The sequence below is a fragment of the Micropterus salmoides genome, unplaced genomic scaffold (genome assembly GCF_014851395.1).
Source record: "Micropterus salmoides isolate LMB-PRFRI ecotype aquatic unplaced genomic scaffold, ASM1485139v1 Ms_hic_scaffold_21, whole genome shotgun sequence".
Lineage (NCBI taxonomy): Eukaryota > Metazoa > Chordata > Actinopteri > Centrarchiformes > Centrarchidae > Micropterus > Micropterus salmoides.
The window spans coordinates 10,018,893-10,036,236 of NW_024041262.1; the positions used below are offsets into that span (position 1 = coordinate 10,018,893).

The 17,344-nt window shown below is 41.4% G+C and overlaps 1 protein-coding gene across 1 annotated transcript in view; it reads right to left on the reverse strand.

Annotated features, from left to right (window-relative positions):
• The window catches only part of fam20cb (FAM20C golgi associated secretory pathway kinase b), a 49,276-nt gene that overhangs the window by 7,249 nt on the left and 24,683 nt on the right, over positions 1-17,344 (reverse strand). The window contains exon 4 of the mRNA XM_038735345.1: positions 1,267-1,359. Within this exon, the coding sequence (XP_038591273.1) occupies positions 1,267-1,359 (93 nt within the window). The remainder of the gene's footprint in view (positions 1-1,266; positions 1,360-17,344) is intronic.

The following is a 17,344-nucleotide window of genomic DNA, read 5'->3' on the forward strand; positions in this document are numbered from 1 at the left end:
TGTGTGTGTGTGTGTGTGTGTGTAGAGGGCCAGATGTGTAGCAGACTGGTGAAGAAAGCTGCTGCTAATGCATTTGCTCCTGAACTGTGTCATTGTGCCTGAAGGAAAAGCAGATTCAACATCACTTCCCTCTGTTGCCCCATTGTGTGTGAATGGACATGTCTGTGTGTATGTGTGTGACCTCAGTATCATCTTGTATCACCAGTATTCACACTACAACATAAACCCTCTGCTCATAATAATGTATGAGCCATAGTAACGTCAGCTGAACTTTATTAATAGCAACACAGGGGTTGAAACTCTTTGCTTTCTCCCGTCCATCAGAGAGCCTCATGAGGTTTTCTCTTTTCATTAAAGACTCTCCAGCAGGCAGTCCGAGCAGGCCGGCCATAAAGTGTTAACCTTGTAAAGTCAGTGAAGTCAGAGAGCGTGGTGGTTAGCTAAGCAAGGAGGCTGCAGTCATTGTTCAGTCAGATGCTAGCTGCGGGAGGGCGGCATTCATTCTCTATGACTCATGGCCTCTCGGAGCTCACAGCCTCTACTGTATGGGCCCGGTTCACACCGCTCACTGTGTTTAAAAAAAAAAAGAAAAAGGGACGAGTTTCTAAAGGAATGAAATGTACAAATAAGTGCAGAGAAAGAAATCTAGAGTAGATGGAGGGCGTTCATGAACAGAAGAGAAATGGGTATGCCTGCAGTTGTGCCTGCATACAAGACACTTGGATTTGTATTGTTGTCGGTTTACAAACACATATCTTAAACATTTTCTGTTAAACACAGGCACCCAGTTCTGGCCCTTCAGGTCTGGTGTTATGCAGGTTTTTGTTCCCCTCAGCCCCGGGTGGTTAATGAGCTGACACAAGGAGAGGCAAATTAGCAATCAGGGTAGAACAAAACCTGCAGGACGTTGGCTCTCAAGGATGGAAAGAGGTACTTGGGCTTGAAAGAGGTAAACTAGGTTCAAGGAACGTCGGCCCTTTACATAATTTTAGTTGAAAACGTTCATAGCATCCAGGCTATTTCTGGACAAGACGTCCACTAATGTGTCACTGTTTCTGTGTTTTGTGGTTCAGTCTTCTTCGCTGCCCCTTTAGGTGGTGGTACCCTAGGCCACCGCCTCGCTTGCCTGTGCTTAAAAAATGTCCCCTTTGAGCTGCAACGTCTGCTTGTGTTTTTCGTATGATAAAGGAGACGTGTGATGTGACAATGCAATGTCCCAAATAACACAATCAAACACAGGAGGACTAGCTAATGTTGCTAACTCACCTGTCCAGATGAAAGGCAGCAATCTCAGCATTGTGTCTTTCAAAGTCAGAGAAATAGAAGAAGTCTGGTGGGGTCTCCTGCTCCCGGGTCTGCCTGGAGAGGCATAAAGAAAAAGGCTTAGAGGTCAGGTATGCAACTGTCATGCAAAGCCGAGATTTTGAGAGTCAACAATCAATCAATCACAGATCAATTTGCCGACTATTGTTTGATCTAAAGAATGTCAGTGGCAAAAAAATGTCTACAAGGTCCTAAAATGATAGATTGAAATGATTTGTTTTCTATGGCCAACAGTCCAAAAGCCAAATTTACTTTCATATAAGACTAAAAAATGGAACAAATTCACATTGGAGAAGCAGGAATAAGACATTTTATGCTATTGGTGAGCTATTTTTGCTTGACAAATTACTTACATGATTAAATTATTAATTGTTTCATCGTTAACTGATCTAACATAATATTTGGGTCTGGATTTCACAAAGCGATACAGGTGTGGATTCAATACCTACATGTGTTATTTAGACGTCTGCAACACAACTTCACATTTCCAGGAGACCGGTCAGTAACAAAACACTTCGGGTTTACACCTGTGTACCTAATACTGCAAACAGCATTTGTGAGCAATAACCAAGGCACAATAAACTAGTGTCCTTGCCTCACAAAGAGCCCCTCGCCAGAGTTACTGTGGGTGTTTTGTGGGGCAACAAGAAGCAGGAACAATTGAAGGTCAGAGACTTCCTCCTGAAGCATCCATTCCTGTTCTCGATCTGTACCTATTTCTGTCTGGCTCTGATCCTTCCCCAAAAAACTGCTTTCCACACACATTCTGCCTTAAAGCTCTTACTGGAGGGAAAAGAGGCTCTTAAAGGCTTAAATCCCAGAGCTGATGGAACACGGGCCAGAATGGGGCAGGACAGACAGGATGGCCAGGGTAAAAAGGGTGAAGTCAAAGGAAGTGGAGGTGAAAAGACTCCTGGAGAAGGTGCTGGCTATAGAAAATATGTTAATGTCTTTGAAAAAAGGACAGCAGTGAAGTCCATCATCAAATTGCAATCCTTCCACAGAGGAGCTGCATATTTCAGTTATTTTTCCTTTTATACACACTGTCTTCTCTTTGCTTTTTTATTGACAACAGTAAATACTTTCCAGGAAGGCAGCTGACTGTAATGATTTGGACTGCAGCCTCTGCCATTTCTGCTTCAGCTCGTTGAGGGAGGATGAGAAGAATGGAAACTATCTTGGCAACTTCTCTTTCTCTCCTTCTCTCTCTATTCCCTCCGGATGCCTTGCTGTGTTTATTTCGCTCAAAATCCTCTATCTCACCTCCTCCGCTTCTCTGCTCTCCCTCACGCAGAACTGTTTTCTCTGCTTTTCTCTGTGCGTCCCCGGCTTAATACTTTATATCTGTCTGCCTCTCTCTTTCTCGCTCTCCGTTCCATCCGCCGCACCCTTCCTCAGCTGGCTGGCTGATTGTAACTCCACAGCTGCGTGGCTGACATGTGCACCAGTCATTAACCAACCCAACATGGAGCCCAGAAACACACTCATCCACTAAATATTCATCAATTTCCTCCTCTCTTTATCGCTCTCAATCTGTCTTTCTCCATCATCTCTGTCCCTGCAATTATGTGACAGGCAGTTTGACAGAAGTAAACAGATAATCAGAATGTGTTTTAGCATTTTCACCGTAGACTGCTTTGATCGGCATGAGATTTAACATATGCAGTATGTCATGGTCCCTCCTTTCTACATTTCTCAGTCTCAGTTTCCTCGCTTCTCCTCTCTCATGTTCATCCCTCACCAGCGTTCGGCCGTTGCGGCGCTGCCAGTAAAGGCAGAACGCTGGCTGTTGATTGTATCGTTCTCTTCTTTTGGATGGCCTTGCTTCAGGGACACAGCTATTGCTCTACATCAAGGAAAAATGATACTGACTTTGAAAGTGGAGAGCAGCGTCTATTTACACCAGTGCTGCTCAGCGACTGCAACAAGCCCATATCATTCAGTCCAGCATACGAAGGGACCACAACTGTTTTATCGAAGGGGACACTTGTGCCAAGTCAGGTCCTGGATTTATTTGTCAGGAAAATCTGTTTAGGGCCGTGATGAGTGATGTTTTCTGGAGACTATAATATTCAAAGTTTGGGATAAACTTGTGTTTTGGAAGTAAAGTGATTGTGAGGTGGAAGGATTTAAAATCATTTGGTGGAAAGACTCAAAACAACATGTTTAAGAAGCTTTCTCCACTTTACATTGAGAATTGTTGATCTGCTCTTGTATTTGTCCAGGTGACAATGGCTGGCTGATGGCAAAAACAATTGGTAGACATTTTGGGAAGAACACTTATTCCCTTTCTTGTTGAGAGTGAGAGGAGAAATATGAAGCAACTTTCAGTTAGCTAAGCTTAGAATAAAGACTGGAAACAGGGGGAAACAGGAGGAAACACAGTACCTGGTTCTGTCTAAATGTAGCAACAGCTCTAAAACTCACAAATTAACATGTTATATCTTTTTTGTTTAATCCATAGAAAAACTCAAGTGTAAAAATTACTAATTTAGCCAGTCAAATTGGTGACTAAACACTTTCTCAACATCCCTTTAGTGACACCCCAGATTTACTAGAACACCCTTTATATGCACAATAACTACATTTCTACATGTTAGTATAACTACTAACAAATCATGTCTTTTTGTGTCCACAGTCTTTTCCAGTAAACACTTATAGGAATGGATTAAGGAAATTCATTTAAAAAATGAACATGCGACCCAACAAAATTAGTAAATTACAAAACATAAGGTTTTATGGGGGTTATGTATCTGACTATATCTTAGTCAAGCGTAGGGAATTCCTAGAGTTTCTCCTTCAGGCAGAGCCAGGCTAGCTGTTTCCCCATTTCCACTCTATACTAAGCTAAGCTAACTGCTGGCTAAAGCTTCGTATTTAATCTACAAATATAATGTGTAGTGAGTGAGTGATAGAGTGGTATCAATCTCGAATGAAATCTCATTTCACTCTTAGCAAGAAAGTGAATAGGTGTATTTCTGGAAATGTCAAACTAAACCATCCCTTGGCTAATTTCAAGCACTGCCTGACATGATCATGTATTGTACAATGAAGATAATCCATTCACATTCACAAGAAAAAAAGTAGTACCAGTGGAGTTAACTAACGTGCCAGTATTAGACTTTGCTGAGCGTATAGGAGCCATGGAGATGAGCAAACATTCTAGTGCAATGATTCATGGTCATTCGACCTTAAAGATATCCACAAGCATACCTCACACAGTCCTACTACATTGCTGTCTCTATAGGGAAGATACCACAAAAAGCTCCTGTATTCATGCTTTTATTCTCCTATATGCACCTAAACACAACCTGATGAGTTGTACATGTTTCATGTCACTGCATTTCTATGTAAGTGCATGCTAATAAGATTGAACAACATGTGAATACAAGCATGTGTTTGCATTTGAGACAAATTTCTCTGCTTGTGGCCCGGAGTGAGATGTGGCTGCAATGATGCTCCCCTCTCACTGAATGCAAGCCAGGAAGCAGGAAGACTGGATAATTACCATGCTCCACATCCAATTCAAATGTCAATAAAGTTATTTAGAGCATGGCATGATGCCCCCCACTGACCGGGAGAGAGGACAAGTGAAGAGAGAGGAAGAAGTAAAGAAAGGAGAAGTGATAAACAGTGACAAAGGCACTGGAGGCCAAATGGGGAGAATAACCAGGGACAATGTAGAGGACAAACTACAGTAGATATCTCTTAGTGTTCTTTGAACTAACAAATATGCAGCTGTTACGCGTTACATAACATCATGTTTGAATCCTCAAACAGTGACACCTGTGTTCAGGCAAATCAGAGTGTGTTCTGATCAAGAAAACTATTAGGGGCATGTTGTTTGGAGGAAGCTGCACCGTCAATGTAAGGCAGGGAAAACATACATAAATGCATGACCACATAATAAAGTCTATAAATGTTTGAGCACATAGTATGCACTGAGCTCAGAGAAAACAGAGAGGAGGGCAGAGATGTTAGTTGCTCAAGAGCTACTCGTCCCTTTAACTTTGGACTGCCTGGTTGAGCTTAACCTTTAAAATATTTACAAATCCACAGCAGGATTTACGCTGAATGATAAGTAGATATCTTGCACCAAGCTGCCATAGGAAGCATATATTTTTTTTTCCAACTCAGCAAGGCATAGTAGAGCTGCCAAATGCTGCTCTGTAAGGACAGCAGAAACAGTGTATTTTTAAGTAGGATTTGGTGGCGCCACTATAGCAGCCTGTCTACACTGACATCAGATCCTTTATCATCAGTAGCAGGTGAGACGTACTGAGCAGAGCATGCCCAGTGTGACCCTGGCCTTGCTGTAAACACATAGTTTACACTAGGTGGCCAGACAGTTTCTTGGCTCCGCTCCCCGCTCCATGCTCCAAGGGGCCCCAGCAGCCAGTGGGGCCGCGGAGGTCTGGCAGCAAACACACAGCAGTGTGAGAATATAAAGGTGAATGAGAGAGCTGCATCTGGAAAATCTACCTGTGCATACAGCACATAGCTGACCTCTGCAACACCAGCAGGAAAGAGAGAGAGAGGAAAGAGGGAGGATAAGGATGAAGCATTTCCTTTTGCCCTGTTATTGACATAAAGTCAGAAAAGGGTATTTTGCCTCAATCACATTCATTCTGTCCAAATAAAATCTGGTGTTGGTCACTTTCCTTCCACAAGCCGACCAGGATGGTAAACATGCAGTGTAAGAATTGCTATGGGCAGTTTGCTGATACTCTGTTGCAGGATTTCTAGGTTTCAAAGTTCAGTCACTCTAGCGATTTAGTATTGCTTTTCCATGGAGCTGGGAGGCTTGCAAAACAGATTAAACAAAGAATGGCCAAAATTGAAGCACTAGAGGAAAAGACTGATAGTCCTTTCTTAAGGTCAGGTTCTAAATTTCCCATAATGCAATGTAATAACATCTTTTATTAACAACCCACGGCTTTCAAAATCCATGCCACTGTTTGTTTGTAGGCTTTCTGGAATGGAGTTCTCCTTTAACTCTCCCTGCTTAGAGTAATTGCAGCCATCATGTGAATTTCTGTAGCATAGCGACTTGTTCACCTTGCTAGCTGTTAACACATATATTTCACAAAATATCTAAATATGTACAAAATGTTCCTCTAGTTGCACACTTCTGGGTGCTCACATCCCAAATCCATGTATTCCTCTTTGTTTTTTAAAGACATCAGCGCTTCATCTCTGTGGCTACATGTTATTCATTATGAAGAATCAAAAGTTGTGATAGCTCAGCATTATGCATGAAGCATTTCACTGTGAATTCCTTCCACACAACTAAATGCACAGTGGGCTTTATTTTCTTTTCTAGTCCACCCTGCTCACTTTTCAACAACCCTTGCTCAAGCTCCAGTTTCCATCTCCAGGATTCTGTTTTATCTGAAAGTGAGCTGAATTATGGAAACATCATCAAAATGTTGTTTCCTTTGACTTTGCAAAAGTGAATATCTTATCCAAGGTAATGCCCAAAGTAGCAGCGTGTTACAGTGCATTTGTGCGCAACATGGAGATGATGTTTTATGTAGTTTCAAAGTCAAACTGCCAATCGATCACCATAACCCTACAGCGTTGGTCCTAGGCCACAGCATACAGGGGAAGCAGGAGAGAGGAGTAAAAAGATATGCTGCAAAATATAAAAGGACAAGGGCATCTTCCAGCCCCAGTGGGTTCCCACCAAAGGGCTGACTCCACACACTTGTCATACATCATCCGTCAAACCCATGGGCACAGCAAAGTGAGAGCACACTCACACACACACACAAACACACACACACACACACACACACACACACACAGAAAATGGCCACTCTTGTACATACATTTCTATATCCATTCACTGCTTGTGTATGGACTGTACTGTACACACAAACAGAGAGAGAGAGAGAGAGAGAGAGAGAGAGAGAGAAAGAAATAAAGCTTGAAATTTTTTTTTTAATACCTCAAGAGGGGGGTGTTGAGCTGAAAGGGGCCTCTTTAAATGCATGAGAGTGTAAGATAGCGAATCCCATTTAAGGGTCAACAAAAAAAAACAGCATCACCACCACAGGGAGACTGGAGATGAGAGGAGGCGGTACATTGTTTTATCTCAAGCATAACGTGTGTGAAGGCTGACCTTTTGAGCAATGACATTTGATAAATTGAGAAAAAAAGCCTTTCACAAATGAGACAGGCGTACCTGCACGTTTGCATCTGACGATGTGTGTTACTGTTTACTGGCGTTGCTGCTATAACCCTCCGCTGTAATCTTATGTCTGCAAAAAGGATTTGGCGCACAAATGGGAAGCGGTGACAGGTTAGTTTATGTGAGTAAGTGCTCTGTAGGTCGTACGCGGCGATGACATTTTGCATTTGACAGTGAGAAGACATACAGAGAAAGACAGTAAGACAGATATAAAGAAATAGGGAAGGAAGAAAGGAAAGAAGAAAATAAAGATGGAAAAAAAGGAAAGACAAATAAAAAACAAGAAGGAAACAAGGAAAAAAGAAGGAAGAAAAGAAAGAAGGAAAGAAAGAAAGGTATAGTAGTCCATATCAACAAGTTGTTTCTTTAAAGTTGTATATCAGCCATGTTATCTGCTGTCAAATAGTTTAATGGCTTTATTTACTCATTTGAAATTACTAGTAATTACAGTAGGTTTAATATACCCTCTACCACTGAACACTGAACAGTAGAGAGTTTAAGGGACCCATCATGGCTGAATGTTTCTTCAAAGGTTTTCCCATACATACAATTACAGAATTGAAACACTTGACTGAAAACAGTCATATATAAAGACGCCAGCTGATTTCAATCTGAAAATATCAGTACAGCCATGATGAGTCGGGCGTTGTAAAAGATTTCACTCAAGGATTTTAGCACACCACAAACACCCCAAGGGCTCTCTAAACAACCTTCACACCGCGATTCAGGTGTGTGTGTGTGTGTCATGTCTTTTTGTGTGGTTTGGGTTATGTGTCGAAATGTGATGGCTGTCATAGCTCCCCAGGCACTGCAGTGCTCTTCATCCTCCTCCTCCTCCTTCTCCACCTCCTCCTCCTCCTTTACTTCCTTACCCCTTCAGATCGCAGGCCTGACATACAGGGAGACAGCTGTTTCCTTCCAGCTCTCTCTCTCTCTCTCTCTGACACATCGACACACACACACACACACACATACAGGTAGGTGCACGCACACACACATTTGGGTGATACAAATTTAGGATAGACACACAGAAGGAACAAGAGAGAGTCACAAACAGGCATATATAAGGCTAAAAAAAAGAGACACACTGGCAAGTGATGAAAGTAAAGAAACACACACATACACACTCATTGCAAAAAAAATCACAGTTACAGATTGCCTCCTATCTAGAAATGAGCTATTCGCCATGGAAAACAGCTATGTATTCATGTTAAATGCAACCTCCTTCTGAGACCAATTCATAGGCATAGCCATGATTCACATATATCACAATGCATATGAATAATGACAATGTCAATTTAATGAATTATGTAATAGAGATGATTTTAAAAGAAACTACATCCTGTTTCAAGTTCAGCCACTGTGTCCTCAGGGCCAACACCATGTAAATGAAGCCATCATGAATAAATAGCCAACCCTTTCACAACACAGCAGCCTTCGTTTGGGGTTTTTTTTCAATCTGGAGCCACTTCAAAGAGGCCCTGTGCTTTAGCAAAGAATAGTCCTAAATGAAAATCACTGAGCAAAACACAGCTATTAGAGCTTTAGCGCGTGGCAAGACACCATGAAGAGTGTAAGCTGTGAGGAGGAGGACGAGGGCAAGGAGGAGAAGGAGGGGGGAGACGCTGGAAGAAGGATGTTAAACTAGATTGTTATCGAGAGGCTTTTTAGATGACGGCAAGAGACACCGGGCAGAAAGGTGAAATGCGTGTGCACTCCACCATGTAAAATAGTTTTATTTCTGTGACGTGACTTATCCCCCCATCTAGTGTGTATAATTTTTGTATATAACTTGTGTTGTAAGACGATAAATAAATCTATCTTGTACCTTGCATTCTCTTTGCCTTCATGGAGAGGCACACGTACATATAAACACAGACGCAGAGTACACAGTAATATCCCTACAGCTACAATGCTCCCCATCGGCCTCCTCATCCTCTCCTGCTGTCTGAGCTGTTGTATGTCATCCTGTAAATATCCTGGGCAGATAAACAAGCCATAAAGATGAAGCCATCATCTCAACATAATCTGAGACAGATATACAGCTGCCTCTGACAGCAGGATGCCTCCTCTCAACAGTACATGTCCTAATACAGCCCCACCTCTCATGTCTGCACCTCTATCTTCCTTACTGTCTCGGTAAGTCTTTCTCGATAAGAAAAAAAACAACATCAACCCTACTCCCTCTGACTGTCAGCTTCTCTCTCCATCTGGATCTGAAGAAAATAGACTCCTCCCAGGCTTACTTTTTGGAATATGGTTTTCATGGTGTGACTGGGTGGACCCACATACAGCAGGTACAGCAGAGCACACAGCTCTTCTACATGAGAGCATACACTTCCAGGAGTCGTCCTTCCGGTGCTGGAATTTTCCGAGGAAATATTCACACTTTTATTTAATTTCAAATGCATCAAGGCCGGCGGGAAATCAGAAAGGGCTCCAAGTTAATTAAATTACCTTGGATTAAAAATTGAGCTTGGCAATGCAATTAAGCACTGTAAAACACATGCCATTCCTTCGAAGGTGGAGTGGAATGGACAGAATGAGACAGGAATGGATGAGTGAAGTGTGGAGAAATGGATGGAGGAAAAGTTATAGAGATATAATATAGATAGATAAATAGATTCACTGCTGAGCAATTGAAATATTTTTTTCCCACAGAGAGAAAAAATGCCATTTTCCTTTCACCAACTCCAAGAAATGAAACATGAAGGCACAATAAAAACGTGCTGAAAATTTAAACTGAATCCCTAAACAGAAATTTAAACATGCATCATTGAATTCCCATATAAGCCATATAAGAGGACAACTGAACTGTTTTCTAATCTCCATTTCTAAAGCAGAGGTGGATTACACACACGTGTGTCTCTGCAAGTGGGAAGGGGAGATGATGAATTTCCCTGTATGGCATAAAAGATGATCCTTAATCTCCACCATTCATTCAGTTTTCAAACGAACAACATCAATGAAGCGGTGCCACCATCAGTCAGCTCGCACAGAGCTGCTCAACAGTGTAGCATGCTGGGCTTTTTTTGATCACATTATGCTACACCGCTGTATGCTATGAATGTATAGCAAGTCAAATTGTGCCTTTGAAATAGGTATTGTAATACATGGCTACAACTTCCAGGAATTTAATTGTCAAGGGGTGAACACAGTACTGATTTGCACAGTTCGAATAAATCAGCGATTTTTACTGTTTCGTAGGTCAATGTTTTTACAGTGCAGTGCTGACTCAAAAGCTTTTAAATCCAAATTTGTTTTAAGGAAACAGTTACTATAGGCTACTTCATTTGATTTTGAAGTCAGGAAATGCAATTTCAGTATTCAGGAAGATAGCCCCAGCATCTATCTAAAGTAGATTAAAACAAAGCAAAGAGTCTACAGCCATGGTAGCAGCTCTGTGAGGCTGTAGGCCTACTTAGGCACAGTGCTGCTTTGAGCTATGCTAACATCAGCATGCTAACATGTTCAGAATGATAATGCTAACATGCTGATGTTAAGGAGGTATAATTATTATTATAATTTATTATGTTTATCATATTAGTTTAACCTGTTAGCATGAAAACATTTTTGCTAATTCGCACAAATTAACAATATTTATGAGTCTGGACCAAAGCGCTAGATCAACCGATCGACCGACCATTCACTGAGCCTTGCTGTTAGAATGGGTAAAATCCTAGCAGATGAGACATTATTTATAAAGTGAAATTAAAGTGATTCATTGGTTTTTGCAGCAATTTGTAACAATAACAACTAACATGTCCTAAGTGTTCCTAAATTATTAATTAAAATGATTCTACAAGCTACAATAATAACAATTATATGAAATATTTTTATTGCTGTTAAAAAGGAAGTATAACAAAGATGTTTATATAATGCAGACCTTAACTTAAATAAGTAAATAAATAAGTTTTTCTCTCGGAGGCAGAAACAATTTGATTGGTTGAGATCAACCTCAATGGTGTAGAGAAAGCAGCTCTCTTGATGAATGCTAGCCATTTTTAATCAGGGTTATTTATTTATTTACCATTCAACCTTGGCAGCTAGCAGAGTATTATTAGATTCACTTGAAGTCTGACCTGCTGCTTTAATATTCAAACATGTCATGTTTTCAATGGTAAATAAGAGTATCAAACAGCAGCAATACATGATAAAACAATCACAGTTTAAGATGGACAGTGAATGCGTCATCACATTCAATTATCCATATCTGTAATTGCTGCATATTTGAATTGGAGTGCTTCAAGTGCCAGTTTGTAAAAATAGCCTCCATTCAGAATGAGAATCTCCACTGGATGATTAGGGGACAGGCTTGGCTAAGACTGATTGCTGTGGCCTTTCCACAGCTATTCTGGCTCTGCTGAGTGTGTGCCTTCCACTCAACATTGATCTATCGACCCACAGTCCAGTAAAACCTCGCTCAGACCAAAAGGTGAATCTCAACACACACACACACATACACAAAGGCACAGCCAATTCCATGCATACACACACAAAAGCACAGACACAAACTAACAAGCATGTTGATTTTTGATGACAAGATTGATGTAGCCTCTCTGAATTCTCCTTGCGTCAACAATAGCCAGCCACTCTTGCTCTTCAGCGTGCGTGATTGTGTGTGTGTGGCCGTGCACCATTGAACAGCCTTTGTAGCCTTTGTGACAGTGTTGCAATCACCGCAATGTAATTGGAATTGAGCAGCTCATCCATGGGACTGTGCGCCTTGGTAGGTAAGTAGGGTCAGGAAAACGATTCATATTGTCTGCTATAATGAGATGCAGGTAAACGCCATGGGGTTAAAGGTTAGTTATAAAAGGGAAATAATGTGGTGTGGAAAATAATAGATTTTTAGATGCATCGCGATGCAGACTTGGACGATTATGAATCGATTAACAAATGTCAATAATCAATTTTCTAGGGGTTAATTGATAACATAATGTCGACTGAACGAAAAGGTGGAACTTGGAAATGTGGAAGTGCAGCTTCGGACCGTCTGTGCGGTGCACACAACGGATATGTGTGATTTTCCCCGTTTAGCACGGACAGGCAGCTATTAAGTGAGTGACTGCTGCTACTAAAATTTCACATGATCAATAAAGTCAATATGTAACTCACGTCAATGATTTGACACAAACATATTACTACACTATACGAAACAAAAAAAGGAACAGATATATTAAGGTGGAGTAAATGTAGTTTGGCTGGAGCATTGTAGAGTGTGTAGTTCAACACGTATCTGACTCTATACTAATAACAGCAGCCTCATAAATAAAAATAGCAACAGCAGAGGTCAGTAATAATGCTATGCAATGTTAGCTACATGAAGTAAAATTAAATAGCTGCATTTCATTATTACCTACTACTCTGGATTGTTACAAATACATTGCTAAATAGTCAAACAGTGAGAAAAATACATCTGTATCCTATTCTTTTCTTATCGTAGCCTCATAATCGTAATGAGGTACCTAGAAATTCACACCCTTGAGGAGATGCATCGTGATGCATTGAGGAATCTAATCAAATCGACCTGAAATTGGAATCGAATCGACTCGTGAGACCAGTGAAGATGCACACCCCTAACTCATACTGGTCACTGGAAGTTCAACAGGCCACCTCATGGCAAAGACCTCTCTGAGGATATGAAAAAAAGAATTGTTGCTCTACATAAAGATGGCCTAGGCTATAAGAAGATCGCCATGGTCGACCAAAGAAGTTGAGTACACGTGCTCAGCGTCATATCCAGAGGTTGTCTTTGAGAAATAGACTTATGAGTGCTACCAGCATTGCTGCAGAGGTTGAAGGGGTGGGGGGTCAGCCTGCAATGCTCAGACCATACGCCACACACTGCATCAAATTGGTCTGCATGGCTGTCATCCCAGAAGAAGCCTCTTCTAAAGAATATGCGAAAGAAAGCCCGCAAACAGTTTGCTGAAGACAAGCAAACTAAAGACATGGATTACTGGAACCATGTCCTGTGGTCTGGTGAGACCAAGTTAAACTTATTTGGTTCAGATGGTGTCAAGCGTGTGTGGTGGAAACCAGGTGAGGAGTACAAAGACAAGTGTGTCTTGCCTACAGTCAAGCATGGTGGTGGGAGAGTCATGGTCTGGGGCTGCATGAGTGCTGATGGCACTGGGGAACTACAGTTCATTGAGGGAACCGTGAATGCCAACATGCACTGTGACATACTGAAGCAGAGCATGATTCCCTCCCTTCAGAGACTGGGCCGCAGGGCAGTATTCCAACATGATAACGACCCCAAACACACCTCCAAGATGACCACCGCCTCACTAAAGAAGCTGAGGGTAAAGGTGATGGACTGGCCATGCATGTCTCCAGACCTAAACCCTAGTGAGCATCTGTGGGGTATCCTCAGATGTAAGGTGGAAGAGCGTAAGGTCTCTAACATCCACCAGCTCCCTGTTGCCGTCATGGAGGAGTGGAAGAGGACTCCAGTGGGAACCTGTGACGCCCTGGTGAACTCCATGCCCAAGAGGGTTAAGGCAGTGCTGGAAAATAATGGTGGCCACACAAAATATTGACACTTTGGGTCCAATTTGAACATTTTCACTTATTATATCAATAATATGGGCAAATAGGGGTGTACTCACTTTTGTTGACAGCGGATTAGACATTAATGGCTGTGTGATGTTATTTTGAGGGGACAGCAAATTTACACTGAATAATACTTTACATTGTAGCAAAGTGTCATTTCTTCAGTGTTGTCACATGAATAGATATAATGACATATTTACAAAAATGTGAGGGTTATACTCAGCTTTTGTGAGATATTATAACTGCAAGCCAATATCAAGAGTCAAGATGACCAAAATGCACCGCTACCTTCGGGAGCTTTCTGCCCCTTATCTTGTTCGAACAGTCCAAAAAATGTTTTGTATGTTCAAAAGCAAAAATGTTATTCACCACAAGATGCTTCTTATAGTCCATCAAAATGTATTTCTAAATAATTCCTTCTTAAATATATTTATTACGACATTTTTATATAAATAATTGAACAGGGATTCTGATTAGTGTTAGGTTACGTTAGGGTTAGAACAGTAATCCTAACCAGAGAGGACTCAGTCTCTTAAGTTTCAAGCCTTACTGAAAGCTATCCCTACCTTGTGTAACAGTAAGAGGACCTTCCCTGTTCAACACTCAGCTGCAATTTTCTCTATCATCTGTGAGCTCACTCAACTACACTGAGCTTTCCTCTCCAGTGTACAGCCACAAAAGCTTATGGTTCTGGCCTCTATGTAACTACATACAGGGCTGCTCCTTTACAGCTCTGTCATGGCCGTTCTTTCTCTCGTTTTATGTCTGAATTTCAGCCCCCCACCCCGAGGGCAGTCAACTGTGCTGAAGGAAAGTCTGCTTTTGCAGGTTTGTTACAGTGCACACATGTCAGGACCTCAAGTCTTCATTGTACACTCTGATGGTATGGTCACATCACTTCCTTTCTTCCTTTCCTTTTTTCTTTCCTTTTTTGGTCAGATGTTTGCTGTGTGTTTTCAAAGGCTGCTTTGATTATGTCTATCTAATCTGCTATGAAAATGCAAATGGACGTTCAACTCTTCACAAGATCATGATCTTTAGTTAGCTGGCTATTGTGCAAAGAAATGTTCATTGCATGCAGTTTGGCTATCAGGTTGCACTATGCACAATATAAAATCTAACTGCCTCCACCTGCCTGTGAAATGAAATATCTTGGGAGATGTCTAAGACTGTCTAAGAAGAAAACTTGACTTTTTTTGGAAAGACAAATAAATAAAAATGATACTTTCAAGTTTTAACCTAACCCTGTGTTGTTCTGTGAATTTATCAGTTATCTCTTGTTATATTGGCTTGTGGGTCGTAGCAGCTAGCAGAGCAATATCAAAGCAGGATGAGAGTGTTTAGTCAAAAACGCATACTGTTTTTATTACCAAAGAATAAGGTTGAGGTCGAATGTATTTGTTTCTCTAAGCGAGAAAGGTGTGGGTGGAGACCAGCAGTCTTTCATAGCTCCATATCTCACTACAGCCATGCATAGCTCAGATTTCGCTAAGTCACACATCCACTTTTAAAGGAATACTATCAAATCCAAGGGACGTTATTTAAATCCTTCTCATAAATTATACCCCATCCATATATTCCGTTTTATGACTAAACCTCGAGAGTGATGGTGGAAAAACAGACTTGGCATTCTGGTGCTGCATTTCAGAATTTTACATTTTACACTGATTGGCCTGAGGAGGACAGGGGCTTCTGATTTTAGAGGTCATTTATTTAAATCCAAATGCCACAGCATGGTTGAAATTTGGATGAAAATTTGAGAGATAACACACCACTCCCTACAGTTTCTGCTGTACCCGAGAAGCTACTTTGGTTACTTTGGTATGTCATGAATGAAAAGCTGTATGACAGATAAGAAAATATAGAGCTCAAAGAATCGATTAATCAATTGGTCAGTTGATTGACAGAAAATGAGTCATCTTCCAAGCAAAAATGTCATTTGATAGCTGCAGCTTCATATATTATTGTAAACTGTCTTTGGGTTTTGTTCAGACAAATGTACAAATATTTTCACAGAGACTTTCTCGGTGATACTGGGATCAGATGAAATGTAATATAATATTGTTTATATATAGCAGCGAACAGGAGAAACTCTCTGACACAAACAGAGAACCGCCTGAGATGAAACCCAAGCCAATTCCCTCCCTGAACAACATTTACTGCTAATTATCAGCTGCTCTGCCCTCCTCAGCTTCTGCCCTTAGCACTCAAAGCACGTAGCACACATCCATCCGCTCACTTCCCAAACCATTCTTCTCCGCTTCTATCTCCCTCTCCCTCTGCACACGCAAACCTTCATCTGCCTGTAACCAAAACAGCACAGGAGGATGCCGGGGTGTCGTCGGGCCTGATGGGACAGCGTGAGTTCTGGCGCTTTTCATTATTCATGCCCGCCTTCCTCCCCGTCGTACTTTCTCTTCTTCCTTCCCTCAATCCCCTCATCCACCCTTTTGCTCTCACAGCGTGCAATGGATTTATTAGAAGGTATTACCAAGAAGGCCCGGTGTTACCGTGCTCACATCCTGATGGATACAATGCAGGAGAAGGGCTGGGGGGGTGACATACTTGGAGAGGAGGTGGATCCGACATGGGAGGAAGAATTGTAACAGGTAACAAATCAGCAGCACTTGTGAGAGGAGGCGAGAATGTGTTCTTTAAAATGCATTTTTTATAATCTGTGCCTGCAACAAGGCACAATTATGTTTTAATGATGTTGGCTTCACTAAAACTGTGTTTTGTATTAACATGTCCTCAGACTTTTAACTGACATTCAATCTGTCTTTCCATCAAACCTTCGATGTTTCTGTCTCTTCCGGTTAAATATGAGGTGAACAGTCCTGCCTTGCAACAGCCAGTGAAGCCTCATGGAAGCAGCCACTTAATGGGCTGCGTTCATCATCGCATTTGCATCATAGGAGTTAAGTTTGGAGCCCCTGACTGTACACAATTTAACACACTTTTATGACACACACATGTTGGTAAGTTGACCTTTTTTTTTTAAAATCTAGGCAGAACATTAATGATGACAGAGTCAGACCGTCTCCATGCCAGACACTGTTCATTCCAGATTATGGCTCGCAGCTTAATAGCACAGACACACACTGCAGATGGACACGGGGCAATATTAATCTTCCTGTGAGAGAGTGACCCAGTCACACATACATATTAAAGCACACACATGCACAAGCACATATTCCCATATTATGTATGTCTCTTGGTTCTTTTATGTGTATGCAAGTGCATTTTAGTGTCTCTCTCTCTCACACACAC